Source organism: Venturia canescens, chromosome 1 (assembly GCF_019457755.1).
Source record: "Venturia canescens isolate UGA chromosome 1, ASM1945775v1, whole genome shotgun sequence".
Taxonomy (NCBI): domain Eukaryota; kingdom Metazoa; phylum Arthropoda; class Insecta; order Hymenoptera; family Ichneumonidae; genus Venturia; species Venturia canescens.
In genome coordinates, this window is record NC_057421.1 from 11,033,379 (window position 1) to 11,056,652 (window position 23,274).

A 23,274-nucleotide genomic window follows, 5' to 3' on the forward strand; every position below is an offset into this window, starting at 1 on the left:
CGCTTGTTGCGTAGAAGCAACATACGGTCCGAGAGGGTTAAATGGATTTGTCTACCAATTCCAGAAACATCTTGCCCAGATTGTTTGAAAGAATGCACAAATTTTTCCGCTCAAATTTTCGAGTGGGTCGCTTCGCGGTGGAAATTTCATGTTGAAAGTTTCGTGTTTCGACTGTCAATTATTCGATGCTGACATTCCAGAAAATTGACACTTCGGCGAAGTGTTTTTTATCGACATTTCTTTTCGTGGATGGGGATAAGATGTGTTAGAATGAGCCAAATTTCGAACAGCTGAAATCTCGAGCTTAGAAACTTGGAATGATAAAATGGAATTCGACTAGAACTTTGAATGACGAAAATAAATAAAGTAAAAACTTCAAGGTTCGAAGGACGTTTACATCGAGAAAATAGTACGTAACAATCGCCCATAGAACGACGACTAAAATATCAATCTTTCGACTCATAAATTAACACAATCAGCAATACTGTGAATATTCACAATTTTGTAAATATCATAACGAAAGACTGAATTACTGAGGTTGAAATACTGAACACCAGAATGTCGGACGTTCAGAATAGAAAAATGTTAGAAAGTCGATGATGGATCGAAATTTCGAAATTCAGCGGAGCTCAAAATACGCGCGTCTCACTCACTCAGACCGGTGATCTCCAATTTCAAACATCGCCTATCTCTTTATAAAACAATTGCTCTCCATTTTGAATTCGAAAATCTGAACTTTTGACATTCGCATGGTCCGTTAAAATAGCATTCGAAATGAAAACTATCGAAATATATATTTTCGAGTAAATACGAATTCAAAGAAGGAATATTCGGTTAAACACGTAATCTGCTTAAGGAGGGTGGATCACGAAATCAAAATAATCAGAATTCGATCAAATTTGGTGATGACATTCTTTGGCATCAACTATACAAGTACAATTTTTTTCAAATTTTTTCACCACATGCTTATCGAATAATTTAGACGACGCTGAAGTTCACAACGTTGGAGGAGTCCAACGAAATGAAGGAAAAAAACATTCGACATTGACCAATTTTTTTATTTCACGAAGTATCGATGCAGCTTGAAAAACTATGAATTGTAAATTCGACAGGGAACGAAATTGGAGAATTACTGGGATTATTGGAGGCTTTTTAAAATCATTTCGTTGGACTCCAACGTTTCAGACTTCAGTGTCATTAATTGAGCGTTGAATCGAAGTTCTTATGCACGAGATGTATAACTGTATATATGTAAACTTTTTGCTTAACCCTTAAAGTGCACACTGGGTCGTTTTGACCCATACGTTTTTCTTTTGCCGTTTGTACCACCAAATACATGCTCCACTTTAAGCAAATATTTTGTTGGCATTAAATTTTTGTTTTTTCGAAAAAAACCAATAGCAGCCATAAAATATGGATACTCAACTATAAAAAAGGTCTCTACAAAAAAAATCCATATTTACGGAGATATAACGATGCGGAAACGCCATGGGTCACATTGACCCAGTATGCACGGATAAGTTGGCAGCAGAGGTGTGCACTTTAAGGGTTAAACACGTGAGCTTCGTTGTTCAATTACTCGAGAGCTATGTCGTAGAAAAATGTAAAAAAAATTATATTCTCTTATATATTTTGAAAGAATACATTTACGAAATTTTATGAAATTCTTAATATTTTTAACATGGTTTAGCATGGCAAAATAGTATCGTCGCGATCCACCCTCCTTAAGGTAATTCTATCGCTAGGCTTAGTTCATAAGATTTAAAAAAAAAATGTTTATGCTGTACTTAAACCTTCAATAAAGGGCTGTGTAAAATTTCAGGGTCGGTTATCGACCTAATTTCAGAGAAATTAATTATTAAAATTGGCGCTTTTCGTGAAGGAATTTCAAAAAAAGCATACAAAAACCTAACTTCCGGTTGCTACAAAAGAGTATATTTGCCTAGAAATCCATAAAATTCTGGAAAAAAACTGCAATTCGTATACTCAACACTTTTAGTAATCTAATACTCCCAAAAAAAGTTGCCCTTATCGGCCTATTTTTTACGGAATATTAAGTTTAATCTGAACTTCTGGCATTGGATTTCCTACGACTCTCTATGATAAAGAGACATACGACGCTGAAGTTTGCAACGTTGGAGTTCAACGGAATGAACGAAAAAAATATTTATAATTCATTATTTTTTTATTTCACGAATTATTGATGTGGCTTGAAATATGACGAATTGGAAATTCGGTAGGGAATAAAATTGAAGATTTACTGGAATTATTTGAGAGCTTTTTTAAATGATTTCGTTGAACCCCAACGTTGCAAACTTCAGCGTCATGGCATCAGCTGAGTGTAGTCCTAACCTCAATTTGACAGATCCGTAGAAAAGAGGTTAAACACTCACGAGTGGTCGAGTAAAAAAAGACGGAGAGAACCGGTGTTGCGAAACGTGAACCTGGGGATACTACGGGAATCGTTGGACTAACGTTTTTTTTCATTTTTAAAATTCAGTACGAACATTCATTTAAAGGATTACATATGGAAAATTTTACTTATAAGAAATAATTTTTTTCCATATGTCAATAATATTAATTACTATAAGTCTCAACTATTAGCAGTGGTATGACTAGACTGAAGCGATAGAATTACCTTCAGGAAGTTGAGGCTGTACAGTCATTTTTTTTACCCAAAAGTGATGACCTGTACCTTTCAAAAGTTAGGCCAGTTTACAGTTTGGCAATGTTGCATACACTTTAAAGAAAAGTTGGGGAAAAAAAGACGAAAAACTGGTGAAAGCTCAGTCGAAAACACGAACAGTGACGATCCTAGCCTCAAAAAACTGCACGGAAAACAGATTATTATTAATATAATCTCAGCAAATCTCCTAATAAATCTGTAAAAAATTGACATTATTCAGCAAGCCTTGCTCATGTTGCCCAAAAAATTTCATATTTTTAGTATCATTTTTAACGGAGATATCACCGAATGTGTCTTGACTTCCATAAGATTACATGTTATTTGGCCCAAATTGTTATTGATTTTTCTCAGCAACGACGCTCCTAAACTGTCTGAAAATTTAACTGATTTTTTTTTACACTTCACTTTATAAGATGCAATCGGTTTAAAAGCGGTGACATCATTTTCATTCTAATGCCTCAACTTCCTTAATAGTCGATCGCGGAGACAAGAATTTCGAATTACTTATTTTCCCCCAATCTGATACGACAACTTAAAAAATTTCGAAATATCGACAGTTCTACAATTCCATTATTTGTCACATCGGACCCTGGCCGATTGAATTTGCTGATGAAAATTGTCCGAAAAACTGGAAAAGTCGAAGAGATCGGTTCGACGTTGTCGATCGTTATTTTATCGCAAGAGCGAAAATAAAGAGCTCATCGAAAAAGCGGTGCTCCGAGCACGGAGCCGACTCCAGTGGGGCGTCACAGGACTATTTTTCTATGCGACTATGACGCAGAAATCAATATCGCATCCGCTTCATTGTTGTTCGCGAGGACGCAGGGTTTTTTGGCCAGGGAGAAAGTCCCATTCGGCACGGCCGCCCGGGCCAAAAGTTCAGAAGGAAAGCCGACAAAGTGAAAAGAGCTTGAATCCGGTGCATCTCTTCTCCCGAGCGATTAAATGAAATTTCGGGCTTCCCCCGAAAAACACGCAAGTTCTCTATGGAGTGTTTTTATCATCGCGGGTGTTCTTTTCTGAATTACGCTGAACGTGCACGCACGTAATTAACTTCCTTTGCTTTAGCCTGTTGAGACTTGCTCTTTCATTCGACCCCGATTACTATTTGATACGTTGCTAGTATTTGTTCTCCCGAAAGTCTATACATTCGCGGTGGATTCGGCCCCGTCTGTCAACGATCACGAGACTTGAACGACAGAAAGAGCAAGAGAGAGCGGGACGGAGGGAGGGCAAGGCGGGAAAGGGGAGTGGAGACTTCCTCCCCTTGCAGTTGGGGCTCTCTGAACTTCTGGCACTAATTCCCCGTGCACACGCAACGCACGCACTCGCCTTATCGATCACATTTTACGTCCTCTTCCTCCACCTTTTTGTCCCCCATCGTTTGAGCCCGTGCAGTTGCTGCTCGCAGACTATTTAGTGGGTGAGAAGGCCGGAATGCCGAGGGCGAGATCGTTTGCAAGAGAAATACGAAGCTTGGGAAAAATGAAGAGATTCCGAAGCTTCGATCGCTCCGGTGGTTCATCCGCGACATTTTTTTGTACAGATGTACCCGCGAATGAAATATTTGAAAAATAAGCTAATTCGGGGACGCCGAATCGACCGAGAATCGGCCGACGATAAAAGCGTTCCACGCCCGAGTTTCAGTCACGCTAATTTTAATCTTGCAACTATGTAAGTGACGGAATTATGCGCGATGAGACTCAAATTATTCTTCACTTTGAAGGTTTCGTAATGAGGAAACGTTGAAGAAATTTTCGGTCAAATGCTCTACGCGAAGACTGCTGAACTCGTCAGTGTTCGTGGAAAATCTCGCCTTTCCAACTGATTTTCGTTTTTCGTCAATTTTTTTCGTGCAAAGTGCAGAAAAGTCAACGAATATCAACACATTCATGCCCGAACGTCAAAGCACATGGGAAATCTGGAACTTCTAATCGTTTTTCAACTGGTTAACTGCTTTTTCATCATATTTGAGAAATTTGGCAATAAATCGATAATAAATCCGTTCTCAATCGTTTTTCCGGAGCCTCCGTCCAAATCTGTCAAAATGAAACCGCGAATGATGATTTTAGAGGAGCTTCAATGAAATGCTTTCTTGGTAGCAAAATAAAACTGAGCTCGGGCGTGGAACGACGCTAAAGTTTCCAACGTTGGAGTCCAACGAAATGGTCTAAAAAAACTCTCAAATAATTCCAGTAAATCTCCAATTTTATTCCCTGCCGAATTTCCAATTCGTCATATTTCAAGCCACATCAATAATTCGTGAAATAAAAAAATAATGAATTATAAATATTTTTTTCGTTCATTTCGTTGAACTCCAACGTTGCAAACTTTAGCTTCGTGGGCGTGGAACAGCCTGAGAATTACTAAAATTGAATAATCTCGCACAAACGAGAACAAGGTTCGGATTTTTTTATCAATTTATTTCCTCTTCGAAGAATCCCTGAGCGTCCAGAGACGCGAAATTCTTTATCGAGAGTGCACGCAACGAAAACGCGTTGAATTAATCCTCCATTTAAAAAAGCAAGGAAAAGAAACGTTTTTCCAAGTTTTTCCGTGTTCGCTGCCGCAATTTGCAGCTGAGACAACCTCGTGACTCATCTCACCTCGTCAGTGGACGCTCCCACATGCGTTGGGTCATCCGAACCGTTACAGTTGTAAAGCTGCACATATATCCATATACGCGAATGTAAAAATTATCGAGGAACTTCATTTCCAAGGGCTCGGTACTCGAATATTGGAAAAAAAATTCCGCCTCCTTTTCCCGAATGTGGAAAAATTTCAATTATCTTGAAACTCGTTTCAGTCAACAGTTTGATCCATAGAAAAACATTGAGATTGGAAATATCAATCGAGGCTCTGCGATTGGACAAAACTCGTGGAACTTTTGGATAAGCGGCGCTGCCATTCCCGAGGAACTTATCGAATCGTTAGAATGCAATCAAAAAACTGTTCGTTTCTCCATTGTTTTTCTTCCAAAATCATTTTGTGTATCCGCCGAGTGATTTTTTCCTCACAAAAATATTGAACTCTGATGAGAAAACCTTGAAAAATTGTTGTCGACGTCGATTTCAGAGTTCCCGAGCTAGCGCGAGGTCCAATTTTCCGTATAATGGAAAATTCCCCGCAAATTAATCGTCACCGAGGTTCAAAATATTGTTATGAATGGCGCGAAGGAAATACGAAAATCGTTGATGAGGCGGCGCGTGCATTGCGAAAAAGCTCGAACACGGAGCTCCTCCTCGCTTTTCTTGCCCCTGCCTCAAGTTCTTTCCTCCACGAGGCTTATCCCTCCATTCGCATTACGTAAACAGTGACGCGTGATGTGAAGAATGCTTGATACGACGTCAATTAATTTTTCCTACGACGAGTTTGAGGGTTTTCATAAAACATTCCGTCCCAGAATTTCACTCCAAACTGTCGATGAACTTTCGCCAAAAGACCTTCGTTCCCTGCTCCAAGTCGTTGGTTTTCGAGCGAAGATTGCTCGCATTTTTCGTTTGAGAACCAAAGCGAATCGCGACTTTGGCGAAGAAGCAGTGTTTTCTATTAAAAGGAAAAAATCGTTAGCAGCCGAGATTCAATGACATAAAAATCGAATAAAAATTGTACGAATTACAGAAAATCCTCAAAGTTCCATGTCGATTGACTCGTTGTTCATTCAACATCCATTCTTTCTCCATATCTATTCAGAGTTGAGAGAGAGAGTTCGAGGGAAAGATAAAGAGAGCAAAGCAGCCTGAGTCGTACGTCATCAAATCACTCTCCGTGGCATTCTAGTCTGAAAATATACCGTCAGTTACTACTCGCTATTTCTTTTCAGCCGGTCATCGATCTCTTGCGCGCTTGAATTATTCCAAAAGTTCCTCGCACTCCGCCTTTTTATTCTTCTTACAGTAATTCTGCAGTTATTTTTTCATTCTTCTGTAAAAAATGTATTTTCCATCCGGCTAATTAAACCCGAGATGAATTCCATGCTCAACCGTTCGTGACCACTCGGGACAATTGCATTTATTTATAGATGGGCTACCGTACGCTCGTAACAGAGTTGTATTCCGAACCTCGGTGAATCGTTGTCCGTTTTTCCAGATTCGTTGCACGTTCTTCATTCATGAATCAACAATTTTCATTCGATAATTTATATTGTAACACAAAACTTTCTATATTTATCATTTCGAGGTTTTCTGTCGTCACCAAGATGCCAGCGCAGCGTTGGTTCGATTGAAAAAAAAACAAAATACAAAAACGTGACGCGCTCATTGTGCGTTTAAAATTTGCGCGGAGCAAACATTTTGCGATACAATTTGAATTCTACAAAAACAAACAATACACCTAAAACAATTGTTCCCAAACTTTCAAGCTCCGACGAATCTTCAATTTTCTCTTGAGAACTCGATTTTTCGGGACTTTTTGAAATTTTTTTTAGATGAAAAACGAATTTCTCGACGGAAATTAGATTTCCTGTCACTTGCAAAAAATATCCTGAACTCCTTCAAGTTCCATCAGCACTCGATTAAAGTCCGCGAATTAAAAAAAAATTTAAACACAAAAATTTGTGGAAAATGTAAGAACAAAAATAAGAGTGGCGTGAGGAAAAAGTGGAGCGGAAATAACAGAAAGCATGCACAGAGGGAAGTGTTACGTAGTACAACTGGACGCTATGCAGGGCTACATTGAACGAGGTAGAATCGATGCGGACCGCGAGGTTCTCGCACCAGAGTTCTCGGCCTTGCAAGCACTTTACGTATAGTTGTGCTCGATAACTCGGAATTCCCCCTACTTCTGTGCACACCGCGTTATTGTCGACCTTGGTGACGACGAGCAAGGTCCTACTCTTTAAACGGGTCATATTCCAGAAGCAAACTACCGACGACGAGCTCACGCTCGGAACGCCGGAGCGACGTGAGGGCACAAAGAGCAAGAATGCACAAGCCTATATTTATAACTTCGTGACTTATTTAGCTTGGTTGAAAAATGCCTGAGGGTTCAAAACTCAAGGACGAGAAAAATGATTTTCTTACCTGATTATATTTTTCCTCGCGTGAAGGATTCTATGACACTGAAAAGTTTGCAACGTTGGAGTCCAACGAAATGATTTTAAAAAAGCCTCCAATTATTCCAGTAATTCTCCAATTTCGTTCCCTGTCGAATTTGCAATTCGTAGTTTTTCAAGCTGCATCGATACTTTTCGTGAAATTAAAAAATTGGTCAATGTCAAATGTTTTTTTCCTTCATTGAGTTGGTCTCCAACGTTGTAAACTTCAGCGTCGTAAGAATTCTCGTTTTCGTTTTTCGTACTTTTCCGGTTGTTTTTATTCAACACGAACCGAGAATTTTTTATGGTTTCCTGATTGCCCGTGGGGAGACAAAAACCTCGATTTTCGTTTCGCACGAACGCGAGTGCACCGGTGCACACAGCTGTATTTGGAAACGTTTTAATAGAATGCGGATCTTAAAATAGCAATCGTGACTATGGGTCCGATTCAAGGTTCAAAAACACAGTGCGAGTGTCGATCCTCTCGCGGTACCGATGCTTTCAAGTATTATCTTGACCTTCGGATGTATAAAATTTGCACGATCCATTAAATATCGATTATTTCGTTAGAATTGAAAGTAATTTCCTAATGGAATAAAACACTTGAAAATTCGCAAGAAAATCTGCCATTGATAGGTATTTCAAAATCATTGAATTTTCGTTTCCACTATTTTTGTAGCCTCGACCCAAGAAAGAGAGAAATCTTATAAAACAGTACGAAAAAAGTCATTGCGTTTCATTCCAACGCACCAAAAACTCGGGAATGTTGCCAAAAAAATGAAAAAAATGCACCAGCTATAGAAAAACGTTTGACGAAATAAATTACTTTTCGATTTAAGGTAAGAGTCGCGCGACTCTATGGTCAAATGACTATTTATTAATCGTCCAAATAAAATAGGTTATAAGAAAGGTTTTCTGTATTGAATAAATCTTAGGGCAATTTAAACTGTATTGGTATAAATTTATACAAGATCATATTTAATAATTTATAATTAGACGACGCTGAAGTTTCCAACGTTGGAGTCCAACGAAATGAACGAAAAAAACGTTGTAATTCACCAATTTTTTATTTCACGAATCGTTGGTGCAGCTTGAAAAACTACGAATCGCAAATTTGGCAGGGAACAAAATAGGAGAATTACTGGAATTATTGGAGAGTTTTTTTCGATCATTTCGTTGGACTCCAACATTGGAAACTTCAGCGTCATATAATTAAAAACATCTTATGATTGCTTATTTGACTCGGTTTTTCAATATATACATATAAATATCGGTTCTCTTCTCACCTGACACTCGACAGATATCCTAGCCTCCAAACTCGCCGGCTATCACGAAAAGAATACATATATGCATACATTCTTAAGGAAGTTGAAGCGATATATATACGACATCATACGAAAAATACATTAGATTTTATTATTCCAAAATAATTAATTGAAAATTTACGTGAATCTTCTTGAATAGCGCTTAATTATGTGTGAAAAATTTGAAGAGGTTTCACCGCCTAGTAATCGAAATATTCATTGTCGAAAATGACAAGGTTAAACATGGGCTCTTATGGAAGCTTTCAAAAAATTGCAAACTTCAACAATAAATATCTCAATTTCACGACGGTGAACCATCGGCATATCACGCCAGAAGTTTAATACTGTTTTAAGCTTTCTGTTTAAAAAATTTTAATGTGCAAAGTTGGAAAATAGTTTTAACATAAGATACGCTTCAACCTCCTTAAAGTTGCCAAGTATATCGAGCCACTTCATGGCAGTCGATCACCTGCCAGTTTCTGAGTTTTCATCGAGAATATTTTTAAAATTCTCTTCGAATGAGTCGATGGTATATGAGGAGGAATTTTAACATAAACTACATCTAATCGATAAGGAAATTAATTCTGCAATGATAGTGTTGGCGGGATGGGTTTCTCATGAGATGCCGTGTTATATTTATATTTTTGATCGTAAATTTCTTGATATAATCTTCGGTAACCTATTAAGTCCTTTAGCCATATGAAAGTTTATCACGTAAAAATGATATAATTTAAAAATCACGAGTTCGTCTAATATCGATTGTCGCGCGACTCCCACCTTAAAGAGCCGAACGATGAAAAAAAGTCAGTAAAGAACTTTTGTGCAAATACAATGGAAAAAAAAAAAAAAAAAAAAAATACAAGCATCGATAGGAACGGTAATTGATTCTCGTGCCATAATATCCATCGATAATCACAGCAGGAAATCGCTTGAATAATTGTCTCTCCGTGCACGTAATTTGAAAAATAATGCCATACAACGTTCGGTGTTAAAATATTGATGTTTTCAGCGATCAAGGCCAGCACGAGGAATCATTGAAGAGTCAGAGAAAGGGAGAGAAGCATAGAGAAGGAGAGAGAGAGAGAGAGAGAGAGAGAGAGAGAGGAAGGAAATAAAACCGAAGGGAAAAACGAAGTGGCCGAAGCTCTGTGCGTGAGATTTTTGGTTGCGATGTCGTATCATCGTGGCGGTCATTCGGGTGCCGTCGCAGTGTCATACAGTACAAACACAATGTCGCCATTGTCACCGATTCGTCGTTATCCCAGTACTGCCGGTAGCGGTACGAGCGTAACTTCCGGTACGAATGGTGCGAGCAACTCGACGTACTCCAATTATCGTTCGACAACGCCTTCGAATCCCGGCAGCGAACGTAACGGTGGTTATTATTCGTCGGCATCGAACGCCGGATATCGAAGTAGCAGTTTTACTGCCTTTCCTCGGCCCCCGGATACGCTGAGACGAGTCAGCTACTCACCTGCGAGGTGAGTTATCGTTTGTTTCGTTCTTTACGAGCATTTCCCTCTTTTCCTTTCATCACAATGACGAACATAAAATCCCTAACTAATCGCGTCTCTGATCCGTGATTTTTCACGTTCTCAGCAGTATTGGTTGTCCCAGAAAGCTTGAGTTCAGTCACCTTTTTTCTACAGTCTCGCCCGGACTTTTTTCGACAACTTTCGAATGTGTTTTTTCCTCGAGAGATGTGAAAATAATGAGATTTTTTCAGGTCGGCTGTTTGTATCTATCGGAATAAGATGAAAACAACGCGCGAATCAGTGCGGTGGTTTTTTTAAGGGTGAAGCTCGAGCTTCGATCGAACGAACCTGGCAGGCCGGACGCGAACCCAAATGATGAAAGCTCGTGGCTTCTGCTCGCTGGGGAAACGAAATTTTGTGGAGCTTCTACTTTCACTGGACGGCCGGGGGTCGGCTTTGATCGCCTCCACGAATAGTCCGCCCCCGATTCTCGCGTTCTCTCATCTCTGCATTTGGACTCGACACTATCAACCGATCGCCTGCTATTTTGTATCTTATGGATGCTGCGAATCTCGGCGAATTTCCAATCGATCTCCACAAAAACAGTTGCACAATCGTCCCATAGAAAAATGGCTCGGTGTATGTGGAATCGAGAACGTTGGTATCGAAAGGCATCGTTCGATGAAACACTCCGAGGCCTGCACGTGCGAGATTCTCCCGAGAGTTTTATTGCTCGCGTAATAATCGATGCTTCAGCACTTTCTTTTCATACCACATTCCGGAAAAAATCTCGTCCTAGAACGAGAATTAGGAGCGATAAATATACACACAGAGGGAAAGGTATTCACAGAGAAAAAATAGCGAGGGTCGCACATCGAATAAAACATCAAGCTTTATAAAAAAAAGCAGCATGCTGTCAGGGCTTTGTGACGGATGAAAGAGTAGAAGAAACGTCGGAGGGAGACGGCGAAAAGCAGAGAGAAGGAGAGCGAAATGTGAAAGAGAGACGGCGGCTGTATGGAAGCGTGAACAGACGTCCATTGTAATATTTCAACGACGGTGCTTAACAATGATCCAATTACCATTGGTGTTGCCAGAGTACGTACCCCTTCGCTCGGGGTTTTCTATGAATGGTAGCGCAGTGCCAAGGTGTTCGCCGGTACAGGACTACGATCTGGCCTAGTCGAGGGAAAGAGAGACAGAAAGATTTTCGTCGAGGGAATAGAAGCTTAAGGAAACAAATGTGGAGAGAGAAAGAGTCCGCCGGAGTCGAGAAAGGCAGCGTCGATGTTCCAGTAGTACAGAACATCACGTAGCTCTTTACACACCACAAACCGTGGCCCAGAAACGTCTCACCGAAAGGAAAAGGACAGAATTGGCGGACAGAGGAGAGGGTAGTTTCGGACGGAGAAAAAGGGAGCAGCCTTTGCCATGGTGCCATAGGTCAAAGCTCAGTCAATTGCGTTGCTAAAAGGAGATAAATCCAGGCCGGTTGGTCCTCACGATCGTATGACTAAATCATTTCTGTCTCTCACGGACTCCAGAAAACTTAGTAATCCTCGACATGAAAAAATAATCGCTCAATTGCTTTTGTTTCTTCAGGGACAACATTTTTTTTGAGCTCACAGAAAGGGTTGGATCCACTGGGCCAAAAAATGTGCGACTTTCGCCATAACCGTTCTTAGCCTCTGTCGAACTCAGCCTCGAATAAATGGAGCTCGATTGCCATGATAAAAATGAAGTTTATCGTATGATTTATCGAGAGCTAATGAAATCCTCGATTCGGCATCGTTTCCACTTGATTAGAATACGGATACAAGCTCATTTCTCGGTGTCGTTTCTCAAAAAGTCTGACACGCTTTCGAAAGTGCTTCGAGTCCCTGGAACATCGTATTTTTCAGAGAAGCGGAGTTCCGAGACGAAGAGAAATTTAGTGGGCCAGATGCTCGCTGGTCAAGGTTGGTGGTTGACCGAGTTTACACACGGGCGACATGCATGCACACGAGCTCTCCTCCGTACACAGTCTTCGTACGTCGCATTGTGAGGATTATACGCGAAGAGCCCTTGCGGGATATAAATCTTTGTATATATTTTCTTCTCCGATTCCCCATCCGTAAATACCAGTTGAGAGAAATATCTGGCTCGTGGAACAAGAGTATCGAAGGAGAGGCGAACTCGTCGAACGGGTGGAGGCCACAACGGAAGCATTAGTCGCTTAAAGACTGCGAGGACTCGAACCCTTTGGCCGCTCATCTTTTCTCGTATTTGATTTTACTGCACTGCTCTCCGGCTCCCCGCGAACTCTCAACTTCCTTCGTGTATAGCTTTCTTCCGAGGGGATTCGACGTCGTGTACCTCGACACGATTTCGGTGCCCCTCGCGCTTCTCTAAAAGTGGTGAATAATTTGCCAAGCCTGTCTTGCGCCCGACCCTCGACCCCGTCGTCCTCGAGGTCACGACCCGACAGACTATACGCCACTCGCGACCCCGTCGTAATATCCTCTTGTGTGTCGTGCCTCTCGACTTGAGCCCCTTCCCACCTGCCCTCCATTCTCCGGCCTCCGGAGCCATTCGGACCCGCTCAAGCGAGGAAGATGCGGCCGAAAATCAAGCCCGAGATACGCCGCGTCCGAGTGTTTATTCTTCTCTCTTTTTCACTTCACCCGAACACGAATTTCTTTCGCTTCCATTCGCTTCGTCCGAAAATTCAATTTTTATTCTAAATTACGTTGGCGTCCCTCGACGTCCCGTCGCTCCGGACGCACTCGGATAATATTAAGACAACGGAGAGAAACCCGAAATAACTTTCTCGAGTCTCGAGTCTCGACTCGCGCGAGGCTCTGCATTTCCATTTTTCTCGAATCAAAACTCGGCTCGAACCCCCTTCCTCAGTTCGATGGAATTTATTCACTAATTGAAGAGCAGAACTATTGCGAGCATTTCGACGATTCAAATACAATTGCGCAATACCTCGCGAGTGCGCCGAATCCCTGGAAAAAAGTATTCTTCGGTTGATCATTTTATTTCAGGGTTGCTTTCTACAAGAGCGCACTCCAGCCTCGAACATTTCCTTCATAAATCTCTTCGACTTTCATTATTTTCAGGACGTTTTACCGAAGAAATGACAGCTGAGGGTGTGAATTGACAAATACTTGGAAACTTTGGAGTCGGAGAGAGAAGAGGGAAGAAGAAAAATGGAAAATCAACATTTTTCTTTTGTGCCTGACTCCGTACGATGCTGAACTGGCTCGCGTGGACTTTTGTACGGAATATAAAGTGCAATGGGCTGTGTCAGGCCGGATTCACGAGTCCATGCTCGTTCGAAGGTTGTGCGACGAAAAAGAGGGCGGAAAACGGCGCGCTCGGGTTCGTCCCACTTCGTATAAACTTGTATATAAAACGGCCAGCAATGCGGCGCGGGTGTTCTATCTGCGATGCAGATTGTAGGCCACACACCAACTCCTGGCGAAACTCTTGGGTACAGTGGTGCATAACGTAGCTTCGTTCGCGACTCGCTCCTTTCGATTGATCGCGCTTGCGACTCTTTCATCCCCTCCCTCGCAGCCCCTGCGTCGCTGGTACTTTCGGCACTCGAGCGTTTAACCTCCTGAATCTTTCGGAATGAATTTACTGCTTTTACTCAATTATTTTTTCTTTATTCGCTCTCTCGTTCCTTCCTCGCGACTCTCTTTATTCGTTACGTTACTCTTCATTCGAAACGAGCATTATTTTTTCAACGGAGACGTTTCTCTTTTGTTTTGACGAAACACATTATTTTGCTTTTCGCATAAATAGTGACGCCACCTTCGTGAAGAATTCGTTATATTTTCTCTTCTTTTGTTCATTGTCACAATTGTTTTGTGGGTCTTTTAAAATGTAATCGATTGTAATCTACTTTTTCAATACTCAACGAAGCTCATCCTCAAAACGGTGAAATGACAAAGTGCACTCCGTTGAGAGCCGATTTTCATCGAAATTGCGAATTGAGAAGCTCGCTTAATGAATCAGAGGCGAATCAACAGGACCAACATTAATTCCGGTTGTGAATAATTCTCATCGATAAGAGTCAATTTCAGCGTTATGCTAAAAAGCAAGCGTTTGAGATTGAAACTCTGTGATCGATTTTTTAAATCGTTAAGTAACAATGACGTTCGAATGAAGCGATTGCACGTGCTTTGGCACACTTGATAACAGTAGAAAAAGTCATTGGTGAAAAAGGGAAATAACTTTTAGCCAAAATTTCAAGATTAATATTCACATGCTTGATGAAAACAGCGAACAAAAGTCGGGCGATGTATCGCAACACTGAAGCACAAATATTTTCACTAAAAATGCGAATGATGCGACGGAGGAAGGTAGTAAGATCTGAAAGTGCCGCGAGGCGGTTGAACATGGTAGAGATGAGAATTGTCGACGAGCGTCGGGAGGGGCGCAAGAGGGAGGGAGAACATGCGAGCCCGAAAAATTGCATAACGTTAAAAGCGTGAAAAGAGCGGAGTAAAGAGAGCAGGAGCCCTTGGCCAGCGTGCCAGAAAGACAGCCCGGCCCAGCGTCGAGTTGCGAGAATGATGCAGTGTTTTTGCTTTCGTGTACCTTTGTGTGTACACACAAAAACGATATATACAGAGAAAAAAGCACTATATCTCTAGATTCAGGGTACGTCGATGTGTGACGCCCTCGTGGTTTTCCTCTCGTCAGCCACACAAAAAGTGACGGCGACAGAGAGCGAATGGTTACATACACAAACGTAAATTGAAACATATGGAAAGAGTGTGCGAGAGAGAAGAGAGGCCCAATTGCTAAACTCGAAAACTTGTCTCTGTTTTTGCCAGGTCAGTCTCGTCGTACAGCGAGTCGAGTTCGATCGTCGGTTCGTCCTCGATAAGCGGGAGCGGTCTCAGATACGGTTCGGTCTCGTCGTCCTCAGCCTCGTCGTCAGCGAGCTCCTCAAATTCGTCCGGGACGTCGAGAGAGCGAAACAGTTTGCAGCATCAGACAGCAGGGAGTTTGGTGACGTCGGCAGCCGATTTGTACGCGTTGTATTCGCCGACAAACTACGTCCCGAATATTCCGGGTTCGTCCTCCAAGAGCTCAAATTGGCGGTCGTCCTCACTGGCCTCATCGTCCGGCGTGTCGTCGAGTTTGCACGGCGGTGACGAGTTCGATTCGTCCCCTCGGGAGCGTCGCGATCGTTCGTACTCGAGCGAAGCCTCCTCGGGCGTTTGTCTGGCGAGCAGCAATCAAAACTCGTTGTCATCGAGCACCGATCGCTGGACGACGAGACGCGACGTGCCCAAAAGACGCGGCGGCACCCCGCTCGTCTCAACGTCCCCGGGGAGCGGAAGCAACAATCTTATTATCGCAAATGCAAACAACGCGGAGATCGGAGCATCGACAATCGAGGTAACCACCTTAGATCCCGAGGAAAGAACGAGCGAATCGGTCGGTCAACGCGACAACGAATTACCCCTCGTTACGGTACCGAGCCCCGAGGTCAATCGCACCACGAGCCTCGATTCCAATCCCGAGCCTCGCGAGCGTTTCGTTTACAACGCGAGAATCAACGACAATTGTGACCTCGACAACAACAACACCGAGAGCGAGTGTAATTACGCTGGCGAGTCGAGAAACTCTAACGATAATACTGACCCGAACGACCAGTGCGATACTTTCGAAACTCGCCGCAGACGAAAACGACTGAACGCCACCGAGGAACCGCTCGTGCGAAATCCGTTGCCCACGAACTATGAGCCACGTTACGTCAGACCCGACGAGGACGAAGACGCGAACAGAGGACAGAACAACTCAAAGACGGTAGAACCACACAAGCGTGATAATAGTGACGATAGTTACGTTAGAGAAAGAGGCATAATTAAGGAAGATACGAGAGAATCATACCGCGTTAACGATCATCACCACCAGCGGAAACGACACAGTGAAAAAGCGAGCATTGGCCAGGCTAATAATCGTAAAAACGACCTTAACATTCCTCCGCTAACATCACCCACCGATTATTCATCCAACAACGATTCTCTCCTCTCGTCCTCGCCCCTGTCCTCTTCCGTTGCTTCGGCCTCCCCAACAGCTTCATTCGTTTCTCAGCCTTCCGCAGACTCTCTTTCCACTAATGATCCCGCAGTTGTTTCATTAGTTACGCGCCATGTCGAGCCCGAGGAGCCCGATAAAACTTCAAAGTCTGACGAGCCCTCAAGCGCTTCTCCGAGTTTGAGAAGGCTCGACGATGGTATTGGTAAAGTTGGAAATTTAAAAATATCCGTTGACTCGTACGACTGTGACGTTGACAAGGTTGGTGGTGGTGATTGCGGTGGTGCTGGTGGTGTTATTGTTGTTGTTGAAAGTAGTGCAGACGCGGATAATCACCGTAAAGCTTTTACGCGGACTAAGATACCCACTAACAACGATAACACGGAGCTGCTGACTAACAACAATGCCCAGGATCGCGGGGACCACCTCGGGATCGTGGAAACTGCGAGAGACGACGCTCACGAAGCCAGACTCGAATTGGTCAATGAAACGAGACTTCGCGACAGACAAATGGTCAAGGGAGCGAGAAAATCTTTGATCTGGACTGCCACCACTCCGGACGACGACGACGACGACGATTCCAACCAGCGCAACAATGTGGTCTTGACGAACGGCGACGAATCTCAGCCTGATCCACCCAATGGCTTTGATAAGTCGAACAATCACGATAATTCCAATCGTTCGCACGCATACGATACCGATCAAGCCGGAGAAATATCTGCGTTCGTCAGAAACGGAATAAAATCAACTGGGAATCGTGCAGACGACGTGGAAAAAGCTTCCACCTCTAGGAGAACCCTCTTTGCATGGAACGATCCAAACATCGACGACTTCACCGGAGCTTCTTCTTCCTCGTCCTCTACCACTGCTACCGCCTCTTCTTCTTCTTCTTCTTCTTCTTCTTCTTCTTCTTCTGCTTCTGCGGCTACGTCATCTTCGAACGCGACCAATTCCGTACCCGTTGCTGTACATCAGAATATCTATCGAGGAATCAGCGACCAGATCGTGAGTAGAGCCAAGAGATTCGCGCCGAGGATTATCGATGGTCGTCGATGGATCATTCTTCTTTATTTTCTTTCATTATAGATTTTATTTTCGATCAATTCTCCATGAGAAAACACACTTGTTCGTACAACGAAGCGTGCCAAGTCCCTTTAAGCTCGTGAATGTGTGACTCGAACGATGATGCTGTATGATTGATCGATGTTTCTCATTTTTTGTTTTGTTTCGCCGGTTTTATCGGTGACCGTGACCATTCAACAATTGGATTAATTGGAAGTTCGTTTTTGGAAAAAGCGATATCTCAAGGAAAATTTGATTTTACGAGAAAGTCCACCGCAGTTCTGTCACGAAATTGTTAAAAAGCCTCGATAAAGGGAGCTGTTAAAAAATACATTTTACATTCGAACTGTCAAAGATTGAAAAACTGATGAACGAAGCTGCGATTGGGGCTTTGGAATAACGTTTAGCGTGTCAAAATTACTCGTGAATGATCCCAGCGACGTAATAAAAAAGATTCAACGACGATGAAGGTACGAACTAATCGCTTACTCGAGATTCTCCTATTTTTCCACCACTCAGGCTTCTCGTAAAACATTGAAAAAATAATAATTTCAATCTCTCCGGTTATGGAGCCGTTGACAAACGATTTGACAACCGAACCTCAAAATAGCTGGACCCAAGTCGAAAATTCTTTTTGCCAACACTAAAAATCAAATTTTCCACTGAAAAAGTTGATCTTTAGAAACTGCGCTAATACCCACAACTTCGATCGCAGTCTCCGTGAGAAAAAAATCGATTCGATCATGCCTGAGCACGTTCAGAAAAAAAATTCTTACATTCATTCAATAAAAGCTCCATTCTCGCACCCTCAAGCGTTTAATTCCAAAACGAATGACTTTTCTGCTCGTAAAAATATTTTTTTAAAAATGGAATTTCGGTTCGGATTTAGCAGCGTGCTCTAGGCACGTTGGAAAACGTTTTTTATGCTCGAAAAGTTAATCGAGAAAATTCTCGCCAAGCAATTGATGATGAAAAATCAAGGTTTCGACAGCCACTAAAAAAATGGAGTTATTTGAGCGCGAAACGTTTTGAATACCTGCATCCTCGGTCGGACAAAAATATTTCTCTCGAGTGGGATGTTTTTTGAGCAGTGTCCTCGAAATATTGTCGAGATGCGAGAAAGTGATGAGCAAGCGTGCAAATAATAAGTGCATTGAAAAGTTTACACGCGGCTGTGTGTGAGTGTTCGTGGATTTATCTGCGTGTGCAATAGTCGAGGGCGGAGAGGGACAGTGGCACGTGGAAATTCCGAGTGTTCTATTATTAAGTCGCATTCGGTGGCTTCGTCGTCTCGGATTTTCGTGGCGTGAATCGCCAGAGAACATCGACGACGAAGCCACACCGAAAAGAATAAGTGTGTCATGCCACGTATAGAACTTTTGTGCATTTCAACTACCTTAACGTAATAATCCTTTGGGATTTTCTCTCTGGCTCACTAGCGCTTCAAGTGCACTTTTCGAAAGAAAAATTTCATTTTCGAGGCAGAGCCCTACTCGAGGGCAATCAAAGTTTTCAAAACGAAATAATGTGAAACAAGTGTAAAGTTATTGAGGAAAGAAAAGCTTGGAAAAAAGCATTGAACTGTTAGTCGACCCGAAGTATTTGCTGATTTTCTCGTCATTTTTAACTCAAATTTCGTTTTTTCTTCACACTTTTTCTCTCCTCGTTCCAGCAGACGAGTACTGTAAGTGCACTCGAAGCGATCATTATCGCTTCGATCGAGTCTGCTCGCCGGTTTTTTCCTTTAATGATCCATCGACCACCGTCGAACACGCGAGCAGCGGTCTTTTGTGAGCTTCGTCATTTTCCCCCGGTTTTTGTTTCTCCTTAATTTTCATCAAGTTAGACGATCCTTGTCTCAAGGAAAGAATTTCCTTTAGCGCCAATACTCGTGAGTATATTTCATTTAAGTTTGTCATTCCCGGATCTCGCCTCGACGCCATTTTTCGATCGGTATTGTCCAGACCGAACGTGACAAGTTCGAAATCCAGGGAGAAACGGGCGAGAGAATGAGAGCCGTAGAGTCGATTGGGCTCGGGGCAAAGAAGCGCTTCTGTGCTTCTGTGCTCGAGTTTCGAAATCGGACTTTTCGCTCGTTCATTCTTTCTAGCTCTCTCCGCTCCGGCCTCCTCGTCGTCAGGCTCGTTGACGACGCATCGCGCGCTTCGTACCGCCGTGATCCACCGGCTTTTATAAATAGACTCGCTCGAAGAGACTCACGTACGACGACGACACGAGCACCCGCTTATTCGTCGCTCTTTTCGGGCTTCACCGTCACAAAAACATCGAATAAAGTAAAACAAAAGAAACGAAACCCCCGTCACGGTGCGCGCTGATCGCGAATTCCAGTTACGTCCACTCGCTATCTTTTTACGCGATCCTACTTTCGATTCTTCTGTACAAACGTTTGGGATATCGGAAATAATAAAGTAGAATTAATCTCCTCGAGCGGACGAGAGCTTTGTGTCGGAATTCCAACACTGCTTCGAAAATATAGATTTTTTAAATCGTTTTTTTATTTGGCAAGAGACAAACGGAATTTATTCGAACGGAAAATTTTTGGTACACGGAAATTCGATAGAACGAAAAAGCCAGATAATCAAACAGAGAGTTTATGGAAAGGGGATTTTATGGAGAAATAATGAAAAATGAAGTATGACATGAGATTTGGAGACTTGGAAAAAACGGTAGAATTAAAAACAACGGTTTTCTGACGTCACAAGATTTCAGATCGATTTACATAGAACATTAGCAAAGCTGGCTTTCGATCAAATACTAAATTGGGGATTGTGGTTCGCGTGGAGCGTTTTAGCATTCTCCGTGACTTTTGCATTTTTTCTTGGCATCACCGAACCCCTGAAAGCGCGCTCGCAACGGTATAGGCTTTCTCGAGAAATACAGAATCGCTCGAATTTCGTTTATTCCGGGGTATACGATAATGCTAGCGATAAGAACTGCGTTGCCCAGAGGCCATCAGCCCTTATTCTCAAGGTGAGTTTTTAATTTATTTTAAAAAACTTACCAAAACTCATTGGCCTAGTTTTATCATTTTCTAAAAATGCTTTTGGTACTTTGCCAGTAGCGAAGATGGAAATCTCTGAGTAGACGAGCAAGAATTATCAATTATTGGCTCTCCACGGTTATGAAAAAATTACATTTTTTCAAATGAATATTCACTATATTTTTCGTCAAAAGAATCTTAAATCCTCCACGTAGAACTCAATGGGACCATCATTCATTTATCTATTGCAAATTTGAGGAACTTTTGTTCATGTATTTCGTGCTGTGCACCGAAGAAACATCAACAAAAAATTCATTTACTTTTGTATCCACAATTTGTTGTACAATCGATCATAATAACGTTGCATTTGAAAAAAAGATCTTTTTTTTTCGTTCGAAAAGAGTGATCCATCTTTGGCGTGTAGTGTGTGTTCTTTTTTGTTTTGCATTCGTGTAAGTTCGCAAAAATGATAAAATGAACGGAATAACAGCAAAAATTTCGCTTTTTCGTTGAAGAAAAATAACATTTTCATTACTAGCGCTCGCTAATAAGTAAAAGATAAGGAAATCTCGTGTGATTCTCACGCCTGTAGGTCTAATAACGACTAAATTGACGGTTGAACGCGCGGCCCCCTCCTCTCGGCCCCACCGGAAGCGATCGACCGGAAACCTGACCGATGACTAGAAACGACCGATTCATTAGACTGACAAAAGTCCGACGGGATATTGCATAAAAATAAAAATTATGCCCCTTTGTCCAGCAATTAATCGTTTTTTTTTTTTTTTTTTTTTTCATTTCTCATCGACTCGTTTCAATTCCCATTGAATGGTGTTTCATTGATTTTATTCTTGTTTTTTTTTATTGCAGGATGAAAATTCGAGACCACCGAGAAGCAGACTCCAATTTCGCAAAGACGAACGCTATGGGTTGAACGGCCTCCGGAACATTGGAAACACAGTAAGATTCATTTTCATCTGACGAGTGAAGCTGTATTTGCTTTCGTTTGGATACGTTCGGCATCATCGTTACCACATGGAAAGGGGAAGAAACGAATCGGGCAGTCACAAATCTATTGATGTTTGCCTTGAGAATTATTTTGCACGAAAACAAAATCAATGGGCTATCTCAAACAATTTTCTCGCCATTCTCCAGTTGCCTTTGACTGTAATCAAACTCCAGAAATCATTGATTATTTATACTTTGTCTATGAAAAAAATGTTTAAGTAACTAAAGAAACAGAAAATATTCTGCAACTGAGAAAAATGTCAATATCAATGGCTCAATGTCTCGTTTCCTGTCTCCAGTGCTTCATGAACAGCGTGATCCAATGTTTGAGCAACACGAGACCACTGCTCGAGTATCTGCTGAACGAGCAACATCTCCAGGACATAAACACCACAACTTCGAGCATGAAGGGTGCACTGATTAAGGCATTTGGTCAGGTGATTCAAGAACTCTGGGAGATGAGCGGTGATCACGTGGTCAACACGACGGCGTTGAAGTCACAGATACAGAGATTCGCACCCCGTTTTATGGGCTACAGCCAGCAGGACGCGCAGGAATTTCTACGCTATCTTCTCGAAGGCCTGCACGAAGACGTCAACAGAGTCACCGTCAAGCCTCAACCAATTCTCACCGATATACCGGATCATTATTCGTTAGTGCTTAACAAATCACTCGACTAATCAAGCTAACTGACTGTCGCTAGTGACATCAGCGTCTCTGCAGTTCCTAGATTTTTTGCTGGGGCATACTTTTTCGAAGAGGGAGTTAAATTTTTACATGGTAAACTCGCTAGGTCGAGAAACACGAATTTTATTTATTTTCTCCGAGAATATGGGAATTATGAATCTTGAAAGATGTTTCGTTCGTTGGGAATTGACAATCGAGAAGCGATCAGCGATTTTTTTGTTCAAAAATGATCACTCGTTACGGAGATGACAGCCGGTTTTTGGCAAACGCTTTTGAAAAACGTATTCTGCAACGAGAAAACACTTTTTTTCCATTAGAATATTTTCGTTGATGAAACGTGAAAAAACATTTTTTTAAATAAGAGAACAAAAAAATAAAAAACTAAATGGCTTTTGTTTCTCGTGTCTCATGACAGGGACAGTCACAAAGCCTCGGAGAGTTGGAAACGATATCTGCGGAGCGAGGATAGCACGATAGTGGACGTATTCGTTGGACAATTGCGCTCGTCGTTGCTCTGTACGGCCTGTGACCACGTCTCGGTGACCCTCGATCCATTCTGGGATTTGAGTTTACCGATACCAATGAGGCTCGGGACGGTTAAGCTCAATCAATGTTTGGAACATTTCACCAAAGCTGAGACCCTCGACGGCGACGAAAAACCAACCTGTTCCAAGTGCCAGATGAGACGGAAGTGTACGAAAAGCTTCAGCATTCAGAAATTCCCGAAGATATTGGTCATTCGTATCCTTTTTTCATTTTAGTTATATCGAACGACTCGAGCAGTTTCGTCAAAGTCAAATTTTCTTGGATAAGAATGAAAGTATGGCGAAGCGTATGATGAAAACGAATTAAGATTCGTGGAGATAGACTTTTTCGATTTTTTTTTATCGTAGAATTTGCTTTCAGAGAACACTCACAACGAAAATGATTGGAAATTGAAGAAGAGATGAAAATTCCTTAACGAAATCGTCGCA

At 42.1% G+C, this 23,274-nt stretch overlaps 1 protein-coding gene and 1 long non-coding RNA gene across 5 annotated transcripts in view; one reads left to right on the forward strand and one right to left on the reverse strand.

The window, feature by feature from the left end:
- LOC122415045 (serine-rich adhesin for platelets-like) overlaps positions 1–23,274 on the forward strand; it is a 29,136-nt gene that overhangs the window by 4,234 nt on the left and 1,628 nt on the right. For 2 of the 4 annotated variants that reach the window (XM_043426840.1, XM_043426848.1), the window contains exons 2-6: positions 10,035–10,506; positions 15,333–17,550; positions 21,476–21,565; positions 21,913–22,265; positions 22,716–23,041. In XM_043426840.1, the coding sequence (XP_043282775.1) occupies positions 10,196–10,506; positions 15,333–17,550; positions 21,476–21,565; positions 21,913–22,265; positions 22,716–23,041 (3,298 nt within the window). In that variant the 5' untranslated portion in view covers positions 10,035–10,195. Of the gene's footprint in view, positions 1–10,034; positions 10,507–15,039; positions 15,248–15,332; positions 17,551–21,475; positions 21,566–21,912; positions 22,266–22,715; positions 23,042–23,274 lie in introns of those variants that run through there. The other 2 variants (XM_043426867.1, XM_043426858.1) reach the window with 2 other exon arrangements.
- On the reverse strand, positions 5,011–7,203 carry LOC122415111 (uncharacterized). The gene is made up of 3 exons (XR_006261862.1): positions 6,748–7,203; positions 6,306–6,467; positions 5,011–6,232 (listed from the first exon to the last, which is right to left on the reverse strand). It is a non-coding gene; the product is annotated as an uncharacterized lncRNA (long non-coding RNA).